At 32.4% G+C, this 22,770-nt stretch overlaps 1 protein-coding gene across 8 annotated transcripts in view; it reads right to left on the reverse strand.

Moving 5' to 3' along the window:
• LOC143240774 (uncharacterized) overlaps positions 1-22,770 on the reverse strand; it is an 84,116-nt gene that overhangs the window by 28,387 nt on the left and 32,959 nt on the right. For 6 of the 8 annotated variants that reach the window (XR_013021950.1, XM_076483799.1, XM_076483797.1 and 3 more), the window contains exons 3-9: positions 8,437-9,040; positions 7,225-7,456; positions 4,988-5,041; positions 3,451-3,549; positions 2,765-2,910; positions 2,226-2,286; positions 862-960 (exon numbers count right to left, since the gene is read on the reverse strand). Coding sequence is in view for 7 of the 8 variants with exons in the window: in XM_076483799.1 (XP_076339914.1) it covers positions 862-960; positions 2,226-2,286; positions 2,765-2,910; positions 3,451-3,549; positions 4,988-5,041; positions 7,225-7,456; positions 8,437-9,040 (1,295 nt within the window). In the remaining variant the exon portion in view is untranslated. The remainder of the gene's footprint in view (positions 1-861; positions 961-2,225; positions 2,287-2,764; positions 2,911-3,450; positions 3,550-4,987; positions 5,042-7,224; positions 7,457-8,436; positions 9,041-22,770) is intronic. The other 2 variants (XM_076483796.1, XM_076483798.1) reach the window with 2 other exon arrangements.

The raw sequence follows: 22,770 nt of genomic DNA on the forward strand, positions 1-22,770 counted from the left end.
GTTTTATTGTTAGCACGCGGTATAATTGTATACTTGACTGATTTTATTGTTAGCACACGGTATAATCGTATACTTGACTGGTTTTATTGTTAGCACACGGTATAATTGTATACTTGACTGGTTTTATTGTTAGCACACAGTATACTTCTCTACCTGACTGGTTTTATTATTAGCACACGGTATAATTTTCTACCTGACTGGTTTTATTGTTAGCACACGGTATAATCGTATACTTGACTGGTTTTATTGTTAGCACACGGTATAATCGTATACTTGACTGGTTTTATTGTTAGCACACGGTATAATCGTATACTTGACTGGTTTTATTGTTAGCACACGGTATAATTGTATACTTGACTGGTTTTATTGTTGGCACACGGTATAATTGTATACTTGACTGGTTTTATTGTTAGCACACAGTATAATTCTACTTGACTGTTTTATTGTTAGCACACAGTATAATTCTACTTGACTGATTCTAAAGATGTTGTATGATTTTACTTGATTCAACACATTACATCATTGAAAACTCAAAGCAAAATACACTTTTTGCCATTGTTCTCTCTAGATGATTTAATACCATCATTTTCATTATGTATACATGCTAGTGTATTTAAGTAAGAGATTCTTATTTATTCACTGCATAAGACATTTCTTAAACAAAATGATCAACTATTAACAAATGTCTCCAAATGTAAAAACTTAAATTGTGATTAACATACCAAGTAAAACAAGACGCTATACAGATGGATCATTTAATGATTATCCTGAAGCTATTATCTAAACACAAGTATTATATACACATTAAGTTAAAATTGTGTGTTATAAGAGACTAAAATGTAAGTGAATGGTTTCTGATACTTTATTACTGGTAAAATCTGAAGATCTGGAGCATTGTTGTTGTTCTTCCAAAAGTTTCTCCAATTCTTGGATCTTCTCTTGTTCCTTTTCTGACTGATTCTACAAGAGTTGATAACTATATATTAGGAATTGAAAACTTTACTCAAAGTTGTATTTCTCTATAAAAAAAAAAGTCATAAAACAGTACAACATTTAGAGAGAAAGGTTGCTTTTTGAAACCTGAATGAAAAAGCAACAACCAGTAAAGCTTATAATTAAAAACCATGAATTTGTATGTAATAATCCAGTTTATTTGTATGTAATAATCCAATTTAAGTTATGTGTGAGCACTTTGTACTATCACTGGCAAAGACCTTTGACAATTCTCAATTTGAACAAAATTTTCTGTTTAAAATCTTTCTATCCAAGTTTGTTTCACTGCCTTTTAGAACCTATCAAAGTAAATAAACATTTCTACAGAGTATTTTGGTCCAACATGGAAGATTGGACATATTTTATTATATTAAAAAAAATCAAGGTTACAAGAAACAAACTTTTTGTTCATTTTGGCAGTTGACTAAATATTACAAACTCTACAGTATCTTCACCTATTTCTGGACTGTTTTTGTTTCCAATCATAATTATTTTTCATACTTTAGCTGTACAATCACTACAGTGTAATAACCCACATATTTTGAGTCATATGTTGTTTGATACACAATAAATACATGATCTTGCCCGAATCTTACATACCAGTATAAGCTATGCTCATAGTGGTATACATTTGTTTACCTTCATAAAACCCTAGAATGCTTTGCATACTCTTCATACTCATAAGATTCTAAAATGGATTATTATTTTTAAAGTGTTATAAAAATTATTTTAACTTCCAAAGCATTATGATTATTAAAACTAATAGCCAGAGTTAGGGCTAATTTATTTTTGAAAAGTGCAACTAATTCTATCCACAGATTAGAAATTCAGTGGCTTTAAAAAAACTGACATTTAAAGTTGGTGAAATAAAAATAGACAGACACACCCACACAGTAAATTACCAACAGTACTGTCTAAATCAATCACACCGATATCTATTAAAAATATATATGCAATACAGGAAGAATTTAAATGTGTACAAGATATTATAATATTGGTAAATGAATGCCATTTTCTTAAACTACTAAGTTCACAGAAAAAAGATATGGTTGCCAGCCATGGATATTCCAGAGTTTCTGTTTACAAGCATAGAATTTACTATTTCTATTATGATGTTCTAAATGCTACCATTTATTAATTGTCTAATAATTACAACATACGTTTTGCATATTTTAAAATCCATTTTTACATTCACAATATTCAATGGTTAATGAACTACTAATTAAACTTACCAACAGATCAACCTTGTTTATTGATTCTTCTTCTATTCTAAACTGTAAATCTTCAACTTTTCTGACAAAAACATTAGCAAGAAAGATCAAAACCAAAAGATAAAAAAGAATAGCAATTACAAAAAAAGTACCAGAGCATTGCACCACTAAAGAGTTGACTTATATTCATCCTACAAGTCTATTGTAAAAGTAAACACGGTTGTTAATGAGCTACATCTTTAAACATAACCATTTTTTTCTTATAAATTACTTAAAATAATATATGAAGTTATTTTAATCATCTGGTGGAATCCACACATCGGGATATGTAAATAATCTATGAAGTTATTTTAATCATCATGTGGAATCCATACATCAGGATATGTAAATAATCTATAAAGTTATTTAATCATCATGTGGAATCCATACATCAGGATATGTAAATAATCTATAAAGTTATTTTAATCATCATGTGGAATCCATACATCAGGATATGTAAATAATCTATAAAGTTATTTTAATCATCATGTGGAATCCATACATCAGGATATGTTACTCACCTTCTCTCATCCTCTAGCTGACATAATAAATTCTTTTTATCCATTTCAGTCTTTTCGATAATCTTCCGTAGTTGGACCAAACTGCATTCTGTTTCTTCCAAATACCCTTGGTGCTCTTTCTGTAAATCTGCCAACTTCTTTTCAACCTGTCATGACATCCATAAAGCAGAACAAAGAACAAATGAAACTAGATATCTTTAAAAAGGACTCACCTTTGTGTTAAATTATAACAGTACAGAAAATGGTAACTTCTACAATAGACAAATTAAACACATGTAAAAACATCATAAGTAAAAAACGTTTTAATGAAGTGAAAACATAAACCAGGTAAGAGTGGAACTGATCATTCTGCTCTTTAGACAGATGCTTTAATCTACAACAAAAGTAATCCCACAGTTGTTGATGTTTAACAAAATTGAAATATTTAAAGTGTAGTAGTAAAGTCTATATTGCATAAAACCTATAGAATGATCTAACTAAGCTTATCTTGGAATATAAAAACATTTTCTCTGGTATGATGCTACAGCATTATACCATTCTTAAAAGGTTCTAACCATACAATGGGTAAGTTTAAACAAATTGTTATAAAAATACTCAAATTAAGGATTGTACAGATCCGTCTTGACAAAAACATGCTATAACATAAAATTTTGTTTTGTATAGAGACCACAATTCAATTTCACTACCTCATCTACTTGGCCTGCAGCTCGAGCCACCTCTCCTCGTTCTAGATCCCGTTCTCGTAGAAGTTGTTCAATGTGTTCTCCCTTTTCTTTTAGTGCTTCCTAACAGGAATAAAACCATAGTTTATATCAAGTTGGAAGGAGATCTAGAAGTACTACCACATCATGGACAACATTACATGACCATGAATGTAGACATAAGAAACAGTTAAAAAAATTAGGGTAAATACAAATTAATAACAAAATATAAGTTACACTTGGTTGTATACTGTAATTATTCATTCTTTTATCACAGCTTTCTGAACAGACATAACATTTCTGCTCCAGCACATGTATAAAGAAAGACCTTGCGTAACAGTTGTATATTACATGTACATAAGAAATTACAATAGTACATTTGTGTTAAAAGAACAATAGTTCAGAATAATTTTAGTTGAAACCAATTTCTTACAGTTAGTTATTGGAGCACCAATACAAAATCATTTAGTAACATTAAAAGCCTTGACATTAATACTAAGGATGAGCCTTCCCAGTCCTCTATAACGATATTCATGGTTTATGATTTATGCCACACCATTTGTTTTGCTCACTATGATAAATTTGAAGAGAAAATATTAAACTTAATAAAATAGGAGATACAGATAGAAGGACAGTGTGAACTGATAATGTTTAAATTAACTTTTGCACCTACAAACAAAGCATCTAGTACACAAGTTCAGAGTATGGTAACTGTAGTGCAGTTACTTTTCAAACTTGACAAAATTTAGTAATACAAATGAGTACCACAGTAACAGAAAAAAAACAAACCCTGCCAACTATATATGTCATGGTTTCTTATCCAAAATTGGTGTTCACTGGTTGAAATTACCAAGTTCATAATACCACAGTTATCTTCTTAATAACTAAAACCATAAAAAAACTTTCAAACCACAAATATTAAGATGTGAATATTTAAAACTTACCACACACACACTAATTTTTTATTTAATGAAAGAAATGCACCAGAATAAAAAAAATAATATTAATTATCTATAAGAATTCCTCAGTAAAAAACAACATTGTATAAAATTTAAACACAACAGAAAACTTTCAGGTTAAACTGTTACTGCAGCTACTTTAAGGTTATATCTAAAGCTTTGTTACCAAAGATAGACACTCATAAAAAACATTTCACCTACCAATTGGAAGCTTTGAGCAAAATACTGTGATATTCTAATAATATTAAAAACAATAATACACATAATTATTAAGTTACAAGTATACTACACAGACATGGTATAAAAGGCAATATTGTTACTAGAAAATCTAAACATGAAAATTTTTTTCAGTTATATAAAGTTCAAAATAAAAAAAGGTTTTGTAGTTTTCAAACAGGTATTTATCTTTTCAACAATATAGTTCAACTGATGCTACAAGTTCTGATAAACAGTTACCATACTGATTTCATGATACTAGTAACTGATCTCATGAAAAAAAAACAACCAAAAAACAGTAACTAACAGTTTGTAAATCACTAGATTAAAGTAGAATTAAAACTAACCTGAATGGCATTATTAGTAGCTGTAACATTGGCTGCAGAGGGACGTGAAGACCTCTGGAACAATAATAAAACAATCTAAGAAAATTAAAAACCAAAACCTATAATAGAACAACTAAAATTGCAATGAGAGCCACTTAATACCAAGTATAAGCATCTTTACTGTAATTAACTAACATCACAACATTAACAGTGTACACTAATTTATTTAAAGGATTACAACACTACCAGACTCACTAGATAACTATATTTCATGGCCAGTACTATGTCACCTTAAAAGGAAATGTCATATACAGTTATCAAATCAGGTGATGTTTCAAAATGTCATTGTGCACTTAACATTATACTTTTAGTTCATATAATTTATCCACAAGCACTGTGCTTTGTTACCATGGTTATCCATTCTTTCATTATGATACGATTGAAGGAAAGATGTGGCAGCTTAAAATTTAACTTAAGTTACTTTAAACAATTATTTCTTTTTAATTACTTACTATTATAACACTAATAAATCATGGACTGACATCTAAAATTAACTATATGTGTGTAGTAATAGCTAAAAAGAAAGTTTCATAATTCCAACTGAGTTTTTGGGTGAAGCACTTAGAGAACTGACAATCAACCATCTTGATAGAGCTTTCTCTATGCAAAACCTCACTGGAAAGGTTTACATAATTACCTTATATCATCAGATTTATTTGATACACAAATATTGTTAATGTATTGAAATATGTTAACAAATACTGCAATAGTAAATATTAACTGCAACTTTAACTGTGTACCCTACTTAAAAAGGGTTGTGCAATCTCATACAATTTTATAAAGTTTAACTTCATCACATATTTTCAATGATATAAACATCTACAGAGATAAACTTTGCATCACCTTCTTGTATAATTTCAGCAATGTTAGCAAATACCTCATCAGTATCTAAACTGCCAGGAATATTTTGTCATTATGATACTAAAGCTAAGTGGACATGTCTTCACAGAGATTTGCTTTGTTTCTGAAATGTAAACAGTTTCTTCATTGCTAATAACTATAAATCTTAAGCATGTATGTGTATATTTTCATCATAGCTTTAATTCAAACTAACAGGTCCATAGAAATAGCATTTAAGGTCTTTATCTTACATTATTATTTAACCCTTAAACAAAGATCATCATTAATTGATGGTACTACCTACAACATTCCTGCTGTTTAATGGTTATTAATACAGTAATAACAAATTATGTGTGTTAAAAGCTGTATATTTTACAGTTTATAAACTTTTGTGTGTGTAAGTGATGCTAGAAATTATGGGAATGTTTTAGGTTATGTCAGTAACAAACCTTTGAAGTTTTTTTTTTAGCAAAAATCTCTAACAAACTCCTCCATATGACAGAACTTTATTTGCAATATACGATTAACAAATAGGAGTTTGAAATGTAAAACTTAAAAGCTTTCAGTTTAACTCATCTAACACTGCATCTTTCTCCAAATAATTATAACTTTCAATTATACAGACAGACAGACCCACAAACTTGCATATTTTAATAAACTGCTTAAAAATTTACCATGTTATATACAGAATATTCACTGTTCCTCTTATTTAAAAACAAAATCAAACAATTGCACCAATAAATTACATTACATCTCTTTTTGAAGAAATAAGGAACTTACTATTAAAATGTTAATGATATAGTTTGCATGTTATCTGTAAATTGTAATTTACAGAAAATCACTTTGGGTGATAAATCAAATAATTAATCACCAATTAATAATCATATTCAATACCTAGCAAAAACTTGTGTTTTATTATTTAATATTTCATCAGTAAAAGTTTGAACACTGAAAGAAAAACACCATTCTATGTAACTTCTGCATTTTTCATTACAGATGGATCGATCAGTTAACCTACATGTAACTGAAAAGACTTACATGAAACCATCCTGAATTGCAATTAATCAGCTACAGATGCAAATACAGATTCTACGTCAGTTGTTCTCCAAATTTTTGAATAAGAAATTGCAAGCACTAACTGTGTAAAAGCATCCACGTATAATTTAAATCCTTCAATATAACTAATACACTTGTTAATCTTGCCAGTGAGGACTAATTCTGTTTAAAAAGTTGAGTCTGATTACTTTCTATATTAAACAAGTTAAAGCACTAGAGCTTATTAGTAAGAATGAGCATTCATGCACCAAAAGTTTTTAGAGGGAAGGAAAATGTAAGTAAGTTAATATATGGGTAAGTACCTGGGGACTAGTGAGTGATGTCACACCAAGCCTTACCCTGCCACCACGCGTAGCACTGGAGGCAGAACTGATAGAACTATTGAGTGACTCGTGACTTCCTGCTCGACGGTGGAGGGTTAGACCAGTACCTGATGACAGGCGAGTGACTCGAGATGTGCTTGAACCCTTACCAGCTTTGGAAACTTTATGGATAGGTGCAAACAATCCATGTTTCATCTGACATTCAAAATACCTTTGAATGAGAGGGAATAAATAGATTAGGAATCTAAAAAGATATTTTATCAAAAGTTATAAAACTAAAGAAAACTAGATTCTTTGTTAACAAATAATTTTATATCCAGAACAAACAAGAACCACAAACTATGATCCTAAAGCTACAATATCACAGCAACATGTAGGGAACTAAATTCACTTTTGTAAAAACAATTCAAGAACACTGAACACTCTACATAATTACTTATCATGTGTAATATTCATTGTTAAGTGTAGAGTGCTGAGTCAAGAACTTAAGTTTCTCATATTATATAGCCAGTTTGACTTCCTTCATATCTTTGCTTAATACAACTATGTTCTGACAAAAAAGATATTAATAAGCAAGAGAAAATTAATCCTGGCTAGTATTAGGGAAATTATCCTAATTATTCTTTTGAATAATATTTAAATACCAAAGTAAAAAGTGAATTTAACTGAAAAATGTTGACTCCAAACAAAAATAAGCATATTTAAGTATAAACTTTGAGTAAGGCAAAGGCAATATAAGTTTAAAGTCAATTTTAAGATTTAACACAAATATGGGCATTAACCAACAACATTGACTTCTAAACTCTACATTTTTTCCTTGACCTAGAGAAGTGCAAATCTAAGTCTCTTCAGCTTTAGCACTTGTACAAGTTACCTAGTTTTAGTTCAGCCTTATATTACAGATTCATGTTTATGTCCAAAACTAAGTAAACTCATCTGACTTAATAAAGAGTTATCTGAAAATCATGCCCCAAATGGGAGTACTCAGAAAATGTTGAGCTGTATCACAGCAAATGTCTGGTGTGTTACAAACCGAGTGCAAAGTAAAAATCAGTTTGTTGCAACCTGTAACAAGGAACATTTGCAATTACACAGTTCACCACCTTACATATATTTCCATTGTAGCCAAATTTAATCTGTTCTACAGAAAAAAATAAATACACTATAAATTTCAATATTATATCTAGAAACCTTTTTCCTGCAACTGAACCATCATTTTTTCCTTGAGGTTCCTCAAGATCAACTCCTGCCCACTCCCCTGGAGCAAACTCTGTAGTTCCAAGATAGCGAAGGATTCCTACTTTTACACCACTTGTGGCATTAACTACAACCCGATCTCCACATTTAAGTGGACTGTCATTAGTAGACACACTACCACTCGCACCCCGATGTGTTGTTCCATCTTTAATGCTTCCTGATGTTGGTGAAATCGGAAGTTGTGATGTTGAGATAGCAATTCTTCCTCCAACCTGTGAACTTATCATTGATGTTCCACCTGTATTTGTTTGAAGTGTACCATTAGAAACAGTATTGGCTGAGCCGGTAGGAGATCGAAAAAGTCTATGAGGACGGGCAAACACTCCCTTATTTGGTTCACACTGAAAGTAACGAATTCCTCCAACTGAACCATCATTTTTTCCTAATGGCTCATCTAAAACAACTCCAGCCCACTCTCCAGAAGCAAACTGAGTTTCTCCAAGAAACTGGATGAAACCACTTTTGGAGCCATTAACCCATACTTTGTCTCCAATGATAAAATTTTCAGTCCTTTCTGGTAAAGCATCAGCTGTATCTGCTAAACAATGAACAATAAGAAGTTTCTTAAAAATATTTTAATAAGTACTGTAGATCAGACATATCACACCTGCAAAAACATAAATGTATGAGATTAATGTATTTTTGTTTAATCCTGCAACAAACAAGTAAATATTATTCTCATCTTGATTTCTTCAGTATGCCTACTACATTGTGGCATGGAAAAAGTAAAATTTTAATTTTTATAATGCTGTAAAATAAAGATTTATTCAGCACAACAAACTAAAGTTACAAGACATGGAGTAAAGCAACTGGAAAAAAATATATTTCTGAAAATTACATTAAATATAATAGTGTAAATGACTCCTTCCTCAGTAATTATACAATTTTTTTTTGGTTTTAATAGCAATTAAAAAACAACAACATTAATCCTTGATTATCAGGTTGCATCAACTGTAAGACAAAACCCATTAAAATTCCATCATTATTGTTACTATACATAATTTTAGTTGTGAAGTCTGTAAAAGTTGGTTAAAAATTAATTTAAACAAAACACCTCCAAACCTAGTGATTTAGAAAGATAGTTCATGTATTCCTTTCTTAGCCAGTTTCGTCATGTTTTAGAACCAAACAGATGTCTTTAGAGATTACCCAATAAATCTCGCGTTATACTACCAAAGTAGTATAGTTTCTATTTTTCAAAGGAAAATATAACTAATATTGGAGACATTTATTACATGCCTGTTCCACACATTTTGCTGTTTCAAACAGCTGTCTATACAAATATCTTAAGAACAGTTCATGAAAAGCAACAAAAACATTAATATATTAAAACAGTGGTGTGGGAGGAAAAACACGACCCACAGTTCACCTGTATCATGTGTATTTCTGCTACACAGCGAATCTTGTTTTGTTCCCAACACCACTTGGTGCTTTCAGCTTAAATCACCGCAAATTGGAGCTTAACTCCAGAGTAATTAAAGGATAGGTAAATGTTTTAATACAGACTTACAAACAACAATACATAGAACTGCACACACTTAAATTATGTAGAATAATGGTATAAAGTGAAAAGGTTGAATTTATTTGAATCATTACAGCTATTTTATTTCTCAATAAACCAAACGCAGCTTGTAGAAATTACCTTGCATGTGAAGAAAGTTCCCTAGTTCTAAATATATATCATTCCATATTGTTTTGTTTTCTTTAATACGTTTTCATATTATGTAAAGATCCATATTCGACTTCTAACTTAACGTTCTTCAGTGAATAAGTCGCCATTAATAATCCATTTTACCAACTTTTCTAGACGTGTTTAATTTCTCAATTAAAATGCGATTTTAGTTAATAGCTTATGGATGAAGAGCTATAATTAGCTTTTGAGAACTACATGAAAACACGCAGAACAAACGGGAAGGGAAGGAAAAATGAAAGGTTCAGCAGTTCACGAGACCGGAAATTGCGAATCAGGAGTTCGGTCTCATTCGAGGAAACACGGATAGCTTGTGTGCTTGCTACCAGTGTCAGCTGCACATATGGTGACGGGCTTTATGGTTCTGTGGCTTGTCACGTTTCTTTGAATCAGTTCCATTTAAAAATTAAAGTAAAAAATGAAAATCGAGATAGGATTAGTCAAAGAATTAAAAAACTGGATGTTTATCTTCATTACGCACGAAATACTTTTCCTCCTTGTGTCTTAAAACACAGAATGTCATCATTTGATACTATACAGAACAAATACTTTTACTGTCACATTCTTGACTTCACAAATTGGAAAAGAAAAAGGACAATTAGTTGTGGCAGCGCACGTGTACGAAAATGAATACCCGAACTGTATAAGTAAAAAACTTATCGAAACTTCAAACCTCTTTGTGCGCTCTTCAGAATTAGTGCAAAAACCAAGAAAAAGAATTTGTTATAATGTTTTCTTTTTTCGAAATATGCTACCATGTTCTTGATTGATTGGGAAAACTTTTAGGTCTATCCTTTATATTTAGGTCTAACTGCTACAGTTACTATGAAAATAATGGATAAAAATACCATGACACAAAAATTCAAAGTTTCGTACACACGAACAAAATCTCACGAGTCATTGTCCTGTTCTGTTGTAAAATGAGCTCATTACATTTACTGTTGGGCGTGTTACCGAAATAAAAACTATACGTACGGGATTCAAATCATTATCAGGCTAGATCAGCCAAAACTGAAACCTTACCAAACGTATAAGGTGTTTCACCAAATTGCGAAAGGCCACTGTCCACAAGGAATCTTTATTGGCCTTTTTATTGTTGCTACAGTAAATCTCACTAAATTCTCACACTTTATCACTGTAGTTTAATTACTTTTATTGAAATTCAAATAATCGTTAAATATTTACTTACAGTTACAATGCATTTTGAGCTATTCAAAATAACAAACCCGGTATCAGTATTACATTGCAAGGAAAAAGCTTAAAAGTTCTGGCGCACACACCTAAGACAATACGATAGCCGAACGAGTTTTTGTAGGGAAAACAGTAATTAGTCTCAATGATCCAGAGATCAGAACAAGTAATTACAAAAGGAATCTCCATTTCCAGCAGATAACTAGCTTAATGTATGCCACCAGATTGTCTACAGTGTTGTTGGAATCATGAGGGAGTCATGCCAGTATTTGATTAACAACACCCAAGAATGTCGCTTGAAAACATTACTTCTCACTGTTTTTACAATAACAAAACAATAAATTACGTGTACAGGTTTCATTAACGAATAAGGTTGTGGAAAAACACATTGCACAACAGTAGTGTTAACACATGTGATATTAACAGATTCAGCTAAAATTTATTTAAAATAAATTGCAAATTTAAATGTTAATGTTTTAAAATTTAACAGAAAGTACCGTTTGAATCCAGAGTATTACACTTTTTAATGAAGGTTCATTTAACTTTTGACAAAAATTCGAAACAAAACGCTGTTTAAGATTCGTTGCTGTGGCCTTATGAACAAAAATAAATTAACGAAACAGACAAAACAGTATATTCTGAAAAAGTAAAGAAAAGCATTTTAAACAATTTCAGTGTTATAGAAATAGTTATTAAAATACATCTAACTTACGTTACTGTACTTCAAATGAAAAGCTTTTGTGATCGAATTTGTTCCTACAGAAGTAAATACAACGATTTAATAGATATATAATTATTAACGATTGCTTCAAGATTTGACTGTTAAAATATTATATCAAGATGCAATTAACTATACTGTGTTGATCTAAGCTTCTATAATAAACTCAAACTTGCAGAAGCAAAATTTAGGCCATATTTTCAATCTTATGTGAAAAGTTTATCAACTTTAAAATACCCAGAAATTGTCACAACATACCAGGTTTAGTTTGTTTTGAATTTCGCTTAAAGCTACTCGAGGGCTGTCTGTGCTTGCCGTCCCTAATTTCGCAGTGTAAGACTAGATGGAGGACAGACAGCTAGTCATTACCACTAACCGCCAAATCTTGGGCTACTCTTTTACTAACAAAGAGTGGGATGTACCGTTACGTTATAACTCCCCAACGACTGAAAGGGCGAGCATGGTTGGTGTGACGAGGATCTCTAATCTACCTAATAAACACTCGTACCTTTCTATTACTACTAAGACATCCTTATACATTTCTATTACCTGCAATATATTATATCTTTTTTTTTTCTATGTGTATATACGTCACTTAAGCATCTAAAAAAATGTAAAAAAAAATGAAATGTAATACCTTACCAATAAATAACAGGATTTTTAATATGTTTAGAATAAATGTATTTCTTTATGACAACTTCATGCAACAAACTTCATGCATGTATTTAAAAACAAAAACCAAACTGGGGTAAGTCAGTTCAGACTTATTGTAACAAATAGTGTTTATACCGTTTAAAAAAAAACATTATACATTAGTCATGAGCTGGATCCTATTATTTTATGGGCTATCCTGTACATCGCATTTAAATTATTAACCTAACTTAAGTGTACCATTACTTATAACTGTTAAAACGTTTGGATAAATTAAAATGATGCCAAAAGCACAAAACTGTCGACAGAACTGGTTATGTTAATTATCACAACATACCAGACAAATCTAACCTTTATTATGTACATCTTAAAGCGTAATCGGTTGTCAGAAATAAAATAATCTAGACAACTAATGACCACTGTTCAACACCTTATACTATAGAGCTGCAATTATTATGTTAACCAGGTATGCAACTCAGTAGCTTCGACAAGTACAGTACAATATAATGAAAAACAAACACACAAAAACAACTCATTCACGGTCAGTGACAAGTCAGGCTGTGTAGATATTTTTGGCCATTTCAAGCAAATTAATTCATTGCCTAAAATAAAACTGGTGGTAACGAAACACGTTCCACTGGACGTGATAATACTTTGTTCTTTCATTGCCAATTCTTACAAAATGCAAATGAGAAAATGTTAAAATAACAATAGTAGTCTAAGGAAATTATTCCTGACAAAAATTTCACGCACATGAGCACGTGAAAGAGAAAACCATAACAACGTTTCTATCTTCTTAGGTCATCTTCAGGCCAACTGAAGATTACCCGAGAAAGTCGAAATGTTGTTCTGTACTTTATTTTAATTAAAGCGCTAATACCCATAAAGGTTGTGATGACGAGAAACAAAACCGGTCGAATAACTTAATCATATACAAATTATAATTATACTGTGATAGAAATAAAACTCAAGACTTAAATAATCATTAATACCTTACAAAGTAACAACTACCGTTTCACTGGTATTTCAGGCAGAGCAGGCACTTTAAGGTTGAAATGTGTTTCTTGAGCGATACGACGTTCTATTATGTTTCAAGGAGTGATCCACTATACAAGCTTCAACCGTAAAATAGTAATATTCACAACATGTATATGTTACTCCAGTAACAATGTAACAGCTACAATAAACTTAATTACATAACTAAGTTTAATGTAACTGAATAATAAAAAAGGAAAATTTAACGATATGGCGATAATTATAATCACTACAAAAATGTTGAACAGTATTACTAAAGAATTTAGTAACGTAATACTAACAAATGCCAAAATATAAGTGCTACATGTTACAGATATCGTTCATTTTTTCTGCACTTGTTAATTAAAAAAAACAAAGAAGGAATGTTAATGGATATTGCGGCTGGAAAGTGAATTGTTCTGAAAAGGATTTTCCAGTTTCAATGAGATGTTTCATTCCACTTGCAATTATAACATTTCAGCGAACTTAAAAAATCATTAACAAATATTTAAAAACTATACAGAGAAAATATTAAACAACTGATTAGAAATTAAAGTATTGTTTGTTTCTGAATTTCGCGCAAAGCTACTCGAGGGTTATCTCCGCTAGCCGTCCCTAATTTAGCAAAGACTAGAGGGAAGACAGCTAGTCACCACCACCCACCGCCAACTCTTGGGCTACTTTTTTATCAACGAATAGTGGGATTTGCGATTTACTGTTACATTATAACGCCCTTCACGGCTGAAAGAGCGAACATGTTTGATGCGACTGGGACTCGAACCCGCGACCCTCAGATTATAAGTCGAACGCCTCAACCCACCTGGCCTTGCTGGGCCGCAAATTAAAGCATACACAAACAGAACTTATTTTTCGAAAAACAAGATAAGTATTTTCGAGCCCTGATATTTTGACTTGGAACTTTTCATCGAAAAATCAGACGAGAAAGGAAATTGACATTACAAAATTTGTATTCTTTCTACGAGTTCAGAGTCAGGTCTAGGGTCACGAAGGTATTTTTAAAGTTATTTTTTCTTTGAGTGTAAGATCGTAGATGTAAAGTATAATACAGTATCACCAGTTGGGATTGCAATGTTCTTTTTCTGTGGGCAGATCTATTTAATGTAAAAGTCAATGGGTCAGAGTAAGTCATGTTTGCTTGTTTGTTTTTGAATTTCGCGCAAAGCTACACGATAGCTATCTGCACTAGCCATTACCAATTTTGCAATGTTAGACTAGAGGGAAGGCAGCTAGTTATCACCACCCACCGCCAACTCTTAGGTTATTATTTTACTAACGAATAGTGGGATTGGCCACACACATTATAATGCCGCCACACTGAAAGAGCGAGCATGTTTGGTGTGACGGGGATTCGAACTTGCGACTCTCAGATTACGAGTCGAGTGTATTAACCAACTGACCATGCCAAGCCTGTAAGTCATGCACGAGGGGGAACCGGTAGGAGCAATGATGGTTTTAAGTAGCGTCCAGCCGGAAATCACTCCATTTCCAAAGATTACGCAATAAAAAAAATCTGAAAGCGCTGCTATGGCGTAAGTTATCTTATTTCAATGGGTAAACGTTCGAGACAAACCACATTTCCTTATAAAGGCGAATATGTTACATAACGGCAGCCAAACTGTCTTGTCAGTTACGACCCACCTATCAACCACCAGCCCGCTGAGCACCTACGTTACTTTCGACTATTTATCCACACTTTGAAGTTGAAACAATACTCCCCACGACAAAAGGAACGTAATGAACGTTTGTTTGTCCAAAGCAAACAAATATTATTCCACATGTGCCAATCTGTGTAATGTTGATTAAACAGCTTAGTTATTTCTAATGTATTGTATATTATTGAAACTACACTATTGCAAAAACGTCAGAAACGTTAATCATATATTATCAGAGAGGAAAAGAATTTGGCATTCCTGGAAAATGTATTAGTGTATATGTGTGCACATAAACCGAACAAAGTAAAACATTAAAAAGTAATATACAAAGAAATTCAGGGCCACAGCAAATTCCCAAGTAAACGCACTGATTCCGATGTATTTCATGAGAAAAATTTTTGTACTGCTAGACAAATTCAGTAATCATGTAAGTGCAGCTAACTCTTGAAGAAATGTTTTTCCTTACTTACAGTTTCGTTTATGTTTACTTATCGTTCGCTACGGCTCGCTATGCTTACGTGATCTGCGCCAATAATCTTTAAGTTTGAGAAGAAAGATTTTGAGATCAACAGGGCTTTACCTGTATCAAAATGCCTTGCAAACATTACATAGCTGTTGAATACGAAAAACGCATAACGATTTTAGAGACCCGCCACGTCGTGGGTCTTGATGGCTCTTCAGTGCAGTTTCTATTTAAAAAGGTCCCGCCCGACCCAAGAATGCCATAACCAAACCATACCTTCCAGCATGTTTTCCATTATGCACTTAGTTTATGAGGGCAATGATTTCCCGACATTCGTTTCAACAACCTGATCGGTACTCGACCTACATGTTTTTGTATGCTATAGTATGAATACCCGTTTTACTGTCCAGCTGCTTGAGAGATGCAGCGGTTGAATGGATATTGAAAGCAACTTGTGTATCCGCGATATGTGTTGCTTTCCCAAATATCCTTCTTGATTTTGTTGGGTACTGTTGTTGCATGGGGCACGTAGACCAGACGACTTCTGTTAGCGAACTGTGTACTCGTTCACCATCATCTGTTACAATATGCCGCACTTTCTTTACCACGCCTGGGGTACGACTTGCTGCAGATCTATTTCTGGGTGACCCTAGTCTATTGTATTGATTCATGTTCGTTTTGCCAAGCATTACAATTTCGAAGAGCCTCAAACTGAGTTACATGATAATTTAGATTTAGAAGTTAAATAAATGTCGATAAGTATCCAATTTACACTTGCCAACAAGACTGATACAAACCTTTATCTTTTTTTTTTTCATACAAATATATTTTTACTACACAAACTAACACAATTTACAGTAGCTGTTATTACGAATAACCATCTGCATACAAAAGGTTTACTAACTTACAAGTAATACTAAGTCTCCTATCTGGTTTCGAACTTTCGAAATCTAAAGAAATTCCTAATCAAGTTCCTGATTAATAAGTATTATATTGCTCACAGTTATAGCTGCCGAGTTTATAGCACCTCAAATATACAGGTATATATATACACACACACACACAATCTCTTGGCGCGTCGCGTTGATTATATTTATAAACGTGAGGAGTTTCGTGAAACTTCATTTCAGACAACAGTACAGACGATACATTAATGTTTACTTAGACTGTTGATTCCGACATTCGATAATCTTCTACAATTTTAATGAATAGGCGGGAATTTCGCAATCCAAATTTAGCAGTATAAGTTATGGACATTTCTAAATATAAATTTATCTTAAACAAAAATCGATATTAAAAAAGATATACGATAAAATTCGTCACACTTTGTTTTCAAATATCTTTAAATACCAATCATATCCCCATTCTGAAATTTCTAGATCCTACATATGAACTCATCTTTATGAGTTGAGTGCATGAATATTTTCATCAGAAAGGACTCACACACATTCTTCCCAAAATAACGTTCCAAAAACTACCAGTTTTTGATGGCATCACACTACCTACAAGAAACACCAAGTAACGTCAAAAAAATGTGACTGGTACCGTTCCATCACGACTTAATATTGGCCGTTGTATTCACGTGACTTGCTAATTTATAAATCCGGAATTGTTTCAATAAATAAAACACACAACCTTCTGTACTCCCAAGTACACAGAATATTATAAATGCTTGTACAAGTTGTTTTGTGAAATACGTTTAAATTCCTTAAATTATTGCGTTTACGGTTTAGAACAACTTAAACATATTTCACAACAAATCTAAAAGATCCAACTTATTCAAGCCTATGCATTCGCCATGGGTGGTGGGGCACTTCACCCCACCCCCGGGAAAATGAGAAACTCAGAACGGCTGGCATGGGTATTAATACTTTTACTGATGTTAACTCCTGTTAACCTGAAAATGACCTAGGAAGGTCGAAACATTGTTTTCTGGTTATTAATAAAAGTTTATACCCATACTAGCGGTTCGAGATGCATTTTTATTTAAAGTGGGTTTCTCGTCATCAAGAAACATTCTCTCTTCATTCGTTTAGCATATGTGTATGCTTTTTTAAAATTCAACTCGAACTGTTTTACCACCTCCATGGAAAAATTTCTGCGGATGCACATGTGCAATAGTCTTGTGATATCTACGACACTACATTCCAAACATGATTGCACACCAGTTCACTGCTAAGCGTTGGCATCCGTCACTTAAAGCTATATATTTTATGACCAAATTAATTTATCACAGGACTCGGACTACAGTTTACTACAATTCTCAAGTGTATGCACACCTCACATACACAATCTCTTCTCCCTCTCTTAATGACGTTTTTAACAAGTATTCAATTCGAAAATTCTCGTGAGAAAAGTATAAAACTATATTGACGTACTTTTATTTGGTTATGGTATTTTTTATTTGAATATAGAAAGTTCACGAAATGTAAAAGCAGTGCTGTTTATTTCAAATTGAGTGACCTGCCTGACTAAGCACGTTTCACATTATGTACGTTTGTTTGTGTTGTGTTTTTCTTATAGAAAAGCTTTCAGGTTTTTGAGCCAGCTGCTTGTTTGTTTTGAATTTCGCGCAAAGCTACACGAGGGCCATCTGCGCTAGCCGTCCCTAATTTTGCAATGTAAGACTCTTGGGTTACTCTTTTACTAACGAATAGTGGGATTCACCGTCGTCACACTATAACGCCCCCACGGCTGAGAGAGTGAGCATGTTTGGTGTGAGGGGATTCGAATCCGCAAACCCTCGAATTATGAGTCGAGTGCCTTAACCACCTGGCCATCCTGGGCCCGTTAGGTACATAGAGTTCTGAATGAAATTGGTGGTCGTGCGAGGCGTCTCAATGACCGCGAGTTTAAACCTAAGTGGGTTAAACCTATTCCATAACACACGATACTCAAACACTTCGAGTGCAAGATACTGAGCCGAATGGCGCGATCAAAAATAAATCGATCAATTTATCTAGTGTCAGATACCAGCTCTTGAAACCTGTTTTCAGTAATTTCAATTATCACTACAGTTCGTTAGTGGTGGATTCTGTTGATTATGACTTCCATCTTGTCTTAATGAAAGTCATAATCAACAGAATCCACCACTAACGAACTGCAGTGATAAATGAAATAACTGAAACTTACAATCGTCTCTGTTTTCCTCAACTGTGTAATTACGGGATTTCACGAAGCACCGACAGTTTAAAGTATTATTTATATTAAGAAACAAATCACTTCACAGCAGGATTTGATCGTCAGTTTTATAACGTACATAAGGACTTGAAGAGGATAACGTGATTTTGCGACCCAAAACGTGATCAATGACCTCTAGAAATTAGTCCAACAACGAACGGCCAAATTTAATTATGAATTTTATTTAAAACAGTTCGTCACTGTTTGTATCTATTCAAATTTTCTCTTGGTCTCTATCAAAATGTTTAGTGTTTGTAGGAAGCGTACATAATAGTGAAGTATTAATGGGTATATTTTAAAAGTCCAGTCAAAAACATTAACCTACCAATTCACAGAAACAAATAGCAAGCTAAAATGAGCATGCATTACGAGGACGTCTGACTTATAATAACGTACTCTTAAAGAAATTAAGAATACAGAAAATGAAACACCGTAAAATCGATTACATTAAATGCCCTAATGAAGTGTTAAGTTTTCCCTGCATGTGATGTCGGAAAAATTGTTTCTATTCATCTCTCTCACAGCGACATAAAAAATCTGCTGAGTTTTTTTTTTCGGTGTATGAAATCAAAAAAATTTTCTAATCTTTATTTTTCTTTTTGTACGAATTTGCTAACTTGTCCGTGAGGTGAAAAACTGATGGTGTGTGTGTGTGTGTGTGTGCCTATATATATATATATATATATAGGCACCCTAAACTATGACAAATACCAGCATGGTGTAGCGTCAGAAACAGAACATCCGTTCCCAAGTTAAATATTTGACACACTTAACATAGAATCATTCTACTAGATTCTCCCGAGATTCATAAGTTGTATTATTTTAGTTGCACAAGAAAGCAATAACGATATCTTCATTAAATAAAGCTTTATAAAAATAATCATTTTAACTTTCTGTCACAATATTTTGTATTAAAGCATAAAATGAAATTGATGTCACAATTTAAAAATGATTTTAAGTATACATATTTCTTGGCTCGTAAGTATAATGTTAAAATAAATAACACCACGTTAAAATAGGTACACAATTAAAAACATTTTAGTTAAAACCTTTCTATGACCACTAACATGTTGACGAAACGTTTCCACATTACAAAGCCATCTTCAAAAGTTAAATGACAGACAAATAATCGTGCCTTATTTATACTCTTGTTGTTGTCGTTGTTAAATAGGTCATATGATCTATTTACAGGTTTGAAATTCCCGCCTTTCTTTTTTTTACAGAATATCATTCACACATGTTTACACAGATATTAGCCTCACCCTTTTCTCTATTTAAGAAGTTTTTTTATTTAATTATATACATGGATTCACGAATATTATTGGCTATATTACATTTATGTATTCCAACCACTTGTGAAGATGACACTGCAATTTCAAAACAGTCAACATGTTAATGGTCACTGAATGGCCTTAATTAAAATGTTTGTGTATTTATTTCAATATTGCACGTTATTTATTACTTTATACAAAATACAAGCCACAGTACTTACATTGCAAATTTTTTATCAATGATTTTGCTGTCCTTGTTTCTGACTAAAATAAAAATCATATCTTAATGATACTAATGTAACAAGGTCTTCAGAGAAGTGAAGGTTGGTATATGGTCCAACAACTGGCATTTACTTTTTTTTTTTTTAAATCAATGTATGGTCATATTAACAGGGAATGAAAATCAGTAAGTAAAGAGTATTTATTAAAATAATTTTGTTTGGTCTTTTACTTGTTTTTTAATGGTTGTGTTACCTTTAACTATAATTGATCTCAAAATATTGTACACCTTTAGCTTAGTACCCTCAGTCATCAAGTATTATGACTACAACTACAAATAGATTTGTCATACAAAATGATGATTTTGAATGTGTAAATTAACAAATTATGTGACAACTACAGTGCATAAAAATGTATCAGAAGTAGATTTTTTTATATTGTTTTGTGCTTTTTTTTTAGAAATGTTACATAACAGCACTTACCAATGCAAAATATTCCTATGCTCAAATCATAAAGATGTATTTAGATGAGATACTCAAAATTTCCAGAACAGGTATATCCCTTGCACTTAATGGCAACAGAAAACAGAGGAATACATAGACTTAGAGTACCAAGTAGGACCATCCAGAAAGAGACACCATATCATACACTATCAATGCTAAAGCAAAGTCAGGGGTCTTGTAACAAGTAAGAAACATGAATTCAAGGCACTGTGACCACAGCCACATGCCACTATCAATATCGTGAAGTTATCGTTATTGCTTTCTTGTGCAACTAAAATAATACAACTTATGAATCTCGGGAGAATCTAATAGAATGATTCTGTGTTAAATGTGTCAAATATTTTAACTTGGGAACAGATGTTCTGTTTCTGATGCTACACCATGCTGGTATTTGTCAGAGTTTAGGGTGTTTCTATATATACAGGCACATACACACACCATCAGTTTTTCACCTCATGGTTCCATAAAAGTTGCTTCCATGACATATCCATTCAACTGTTGCACATCTCAAGTTGCTGGAGAATGAAACAGGTAGCTAAAACATGGATAGCAGCAAGAAAGAGTGGATAGATGTGGACATGACAGCTTCACAACAGAGCCTTTTACAAATGGCTACTGTAAAGAGACATGTTGTAACTACATGGTGGTACTCCAAAATAATTTTAATATAAAGCACTCCTTATAATATATAAAGCATGAAACATACACTAAAATAATACTACTTGTGATGATTCATAATTTATATTCCCACTCTATACTGTACAAATCAAATGTAAGTTTAATAAATAAAATTAATAATATAGAAATCCACAAATATTAGTCCAATTACATTAGCTCTTACAGCTTGGTTATATTGAGGTTAAGTTCTGTACTGAATATGAATATCACAAGAATGTTCTATGTAATGATAAACTTCATAAAGAATCGAAGGTTAACCCACAGTTAAACACTGCTCGTCATACTTCATCCAAATAAACCAATGATGTAAATTAGGTAATCTACAAATATCTCACTAAAAATTGTAAAGTTGAGTTTTGAATACTGATCTGGTTGATTTTAATCAACTCAAATCAAACATTGAATGTGCAAAGTAAATCATTTTTGGTTTCCACATGCCACAGATAAAAGGAAACACTGTTAATAGATGAAACATCAATTACCTATTAAGATATTTCAACCCCTCTTTTTCACTTCTAAAACTTCACACATTTCAAAACATTTAAAAACTACATGCAACTATACCTTACAATGCAGCACATTCAAATTGTCTTATGATTGTTCTTGGGAAGACAAATAGAATTCACCCTCTAATAATGTCACCATGGTTGATGTTGCAAGCATGATCTTTCAAGGGATTTGAACACACAACTCACAGTTTGTGATTATACTGCTGCAAGCAGACTATACAGAAAACAAAATTAAAGGTATATGAAAAGCTAATTATAACGTGATACTCATTAACAATACTTCATTTACATAAGCAAGTCTTTGGCGAGGTAATATTGTAAAATTGTGTGGTTGTTATTAACTTCGTGAATAGCTAGCTATTCTAGGGTTATATGAGCTAGCAATCCCTAATTCAGAACTACTAGATAGAAAGACAGCTTTTGGTAACATCACCCACCAGAAAGCCTTAGCTACTGTAATATATTATGTGAAGTAATTTGACTGACACTCTTTTTTAAGTGTACTAAT

This window comes from Tachypleus tridentatus, chromosome 13, assembly GCF_004210375.1.
Source record: "Tachypleus tridentatus isolate NWPU-2018 chromosome 13, ASM421037v1, whole genome shotgun sequence".
Lineage (NCBI taxonomy): Eukaryota > Metazoa > Arthropoda > Merostomata > Xiphosura > Limulidae > Tachypleus > Tachypleus tridentatus.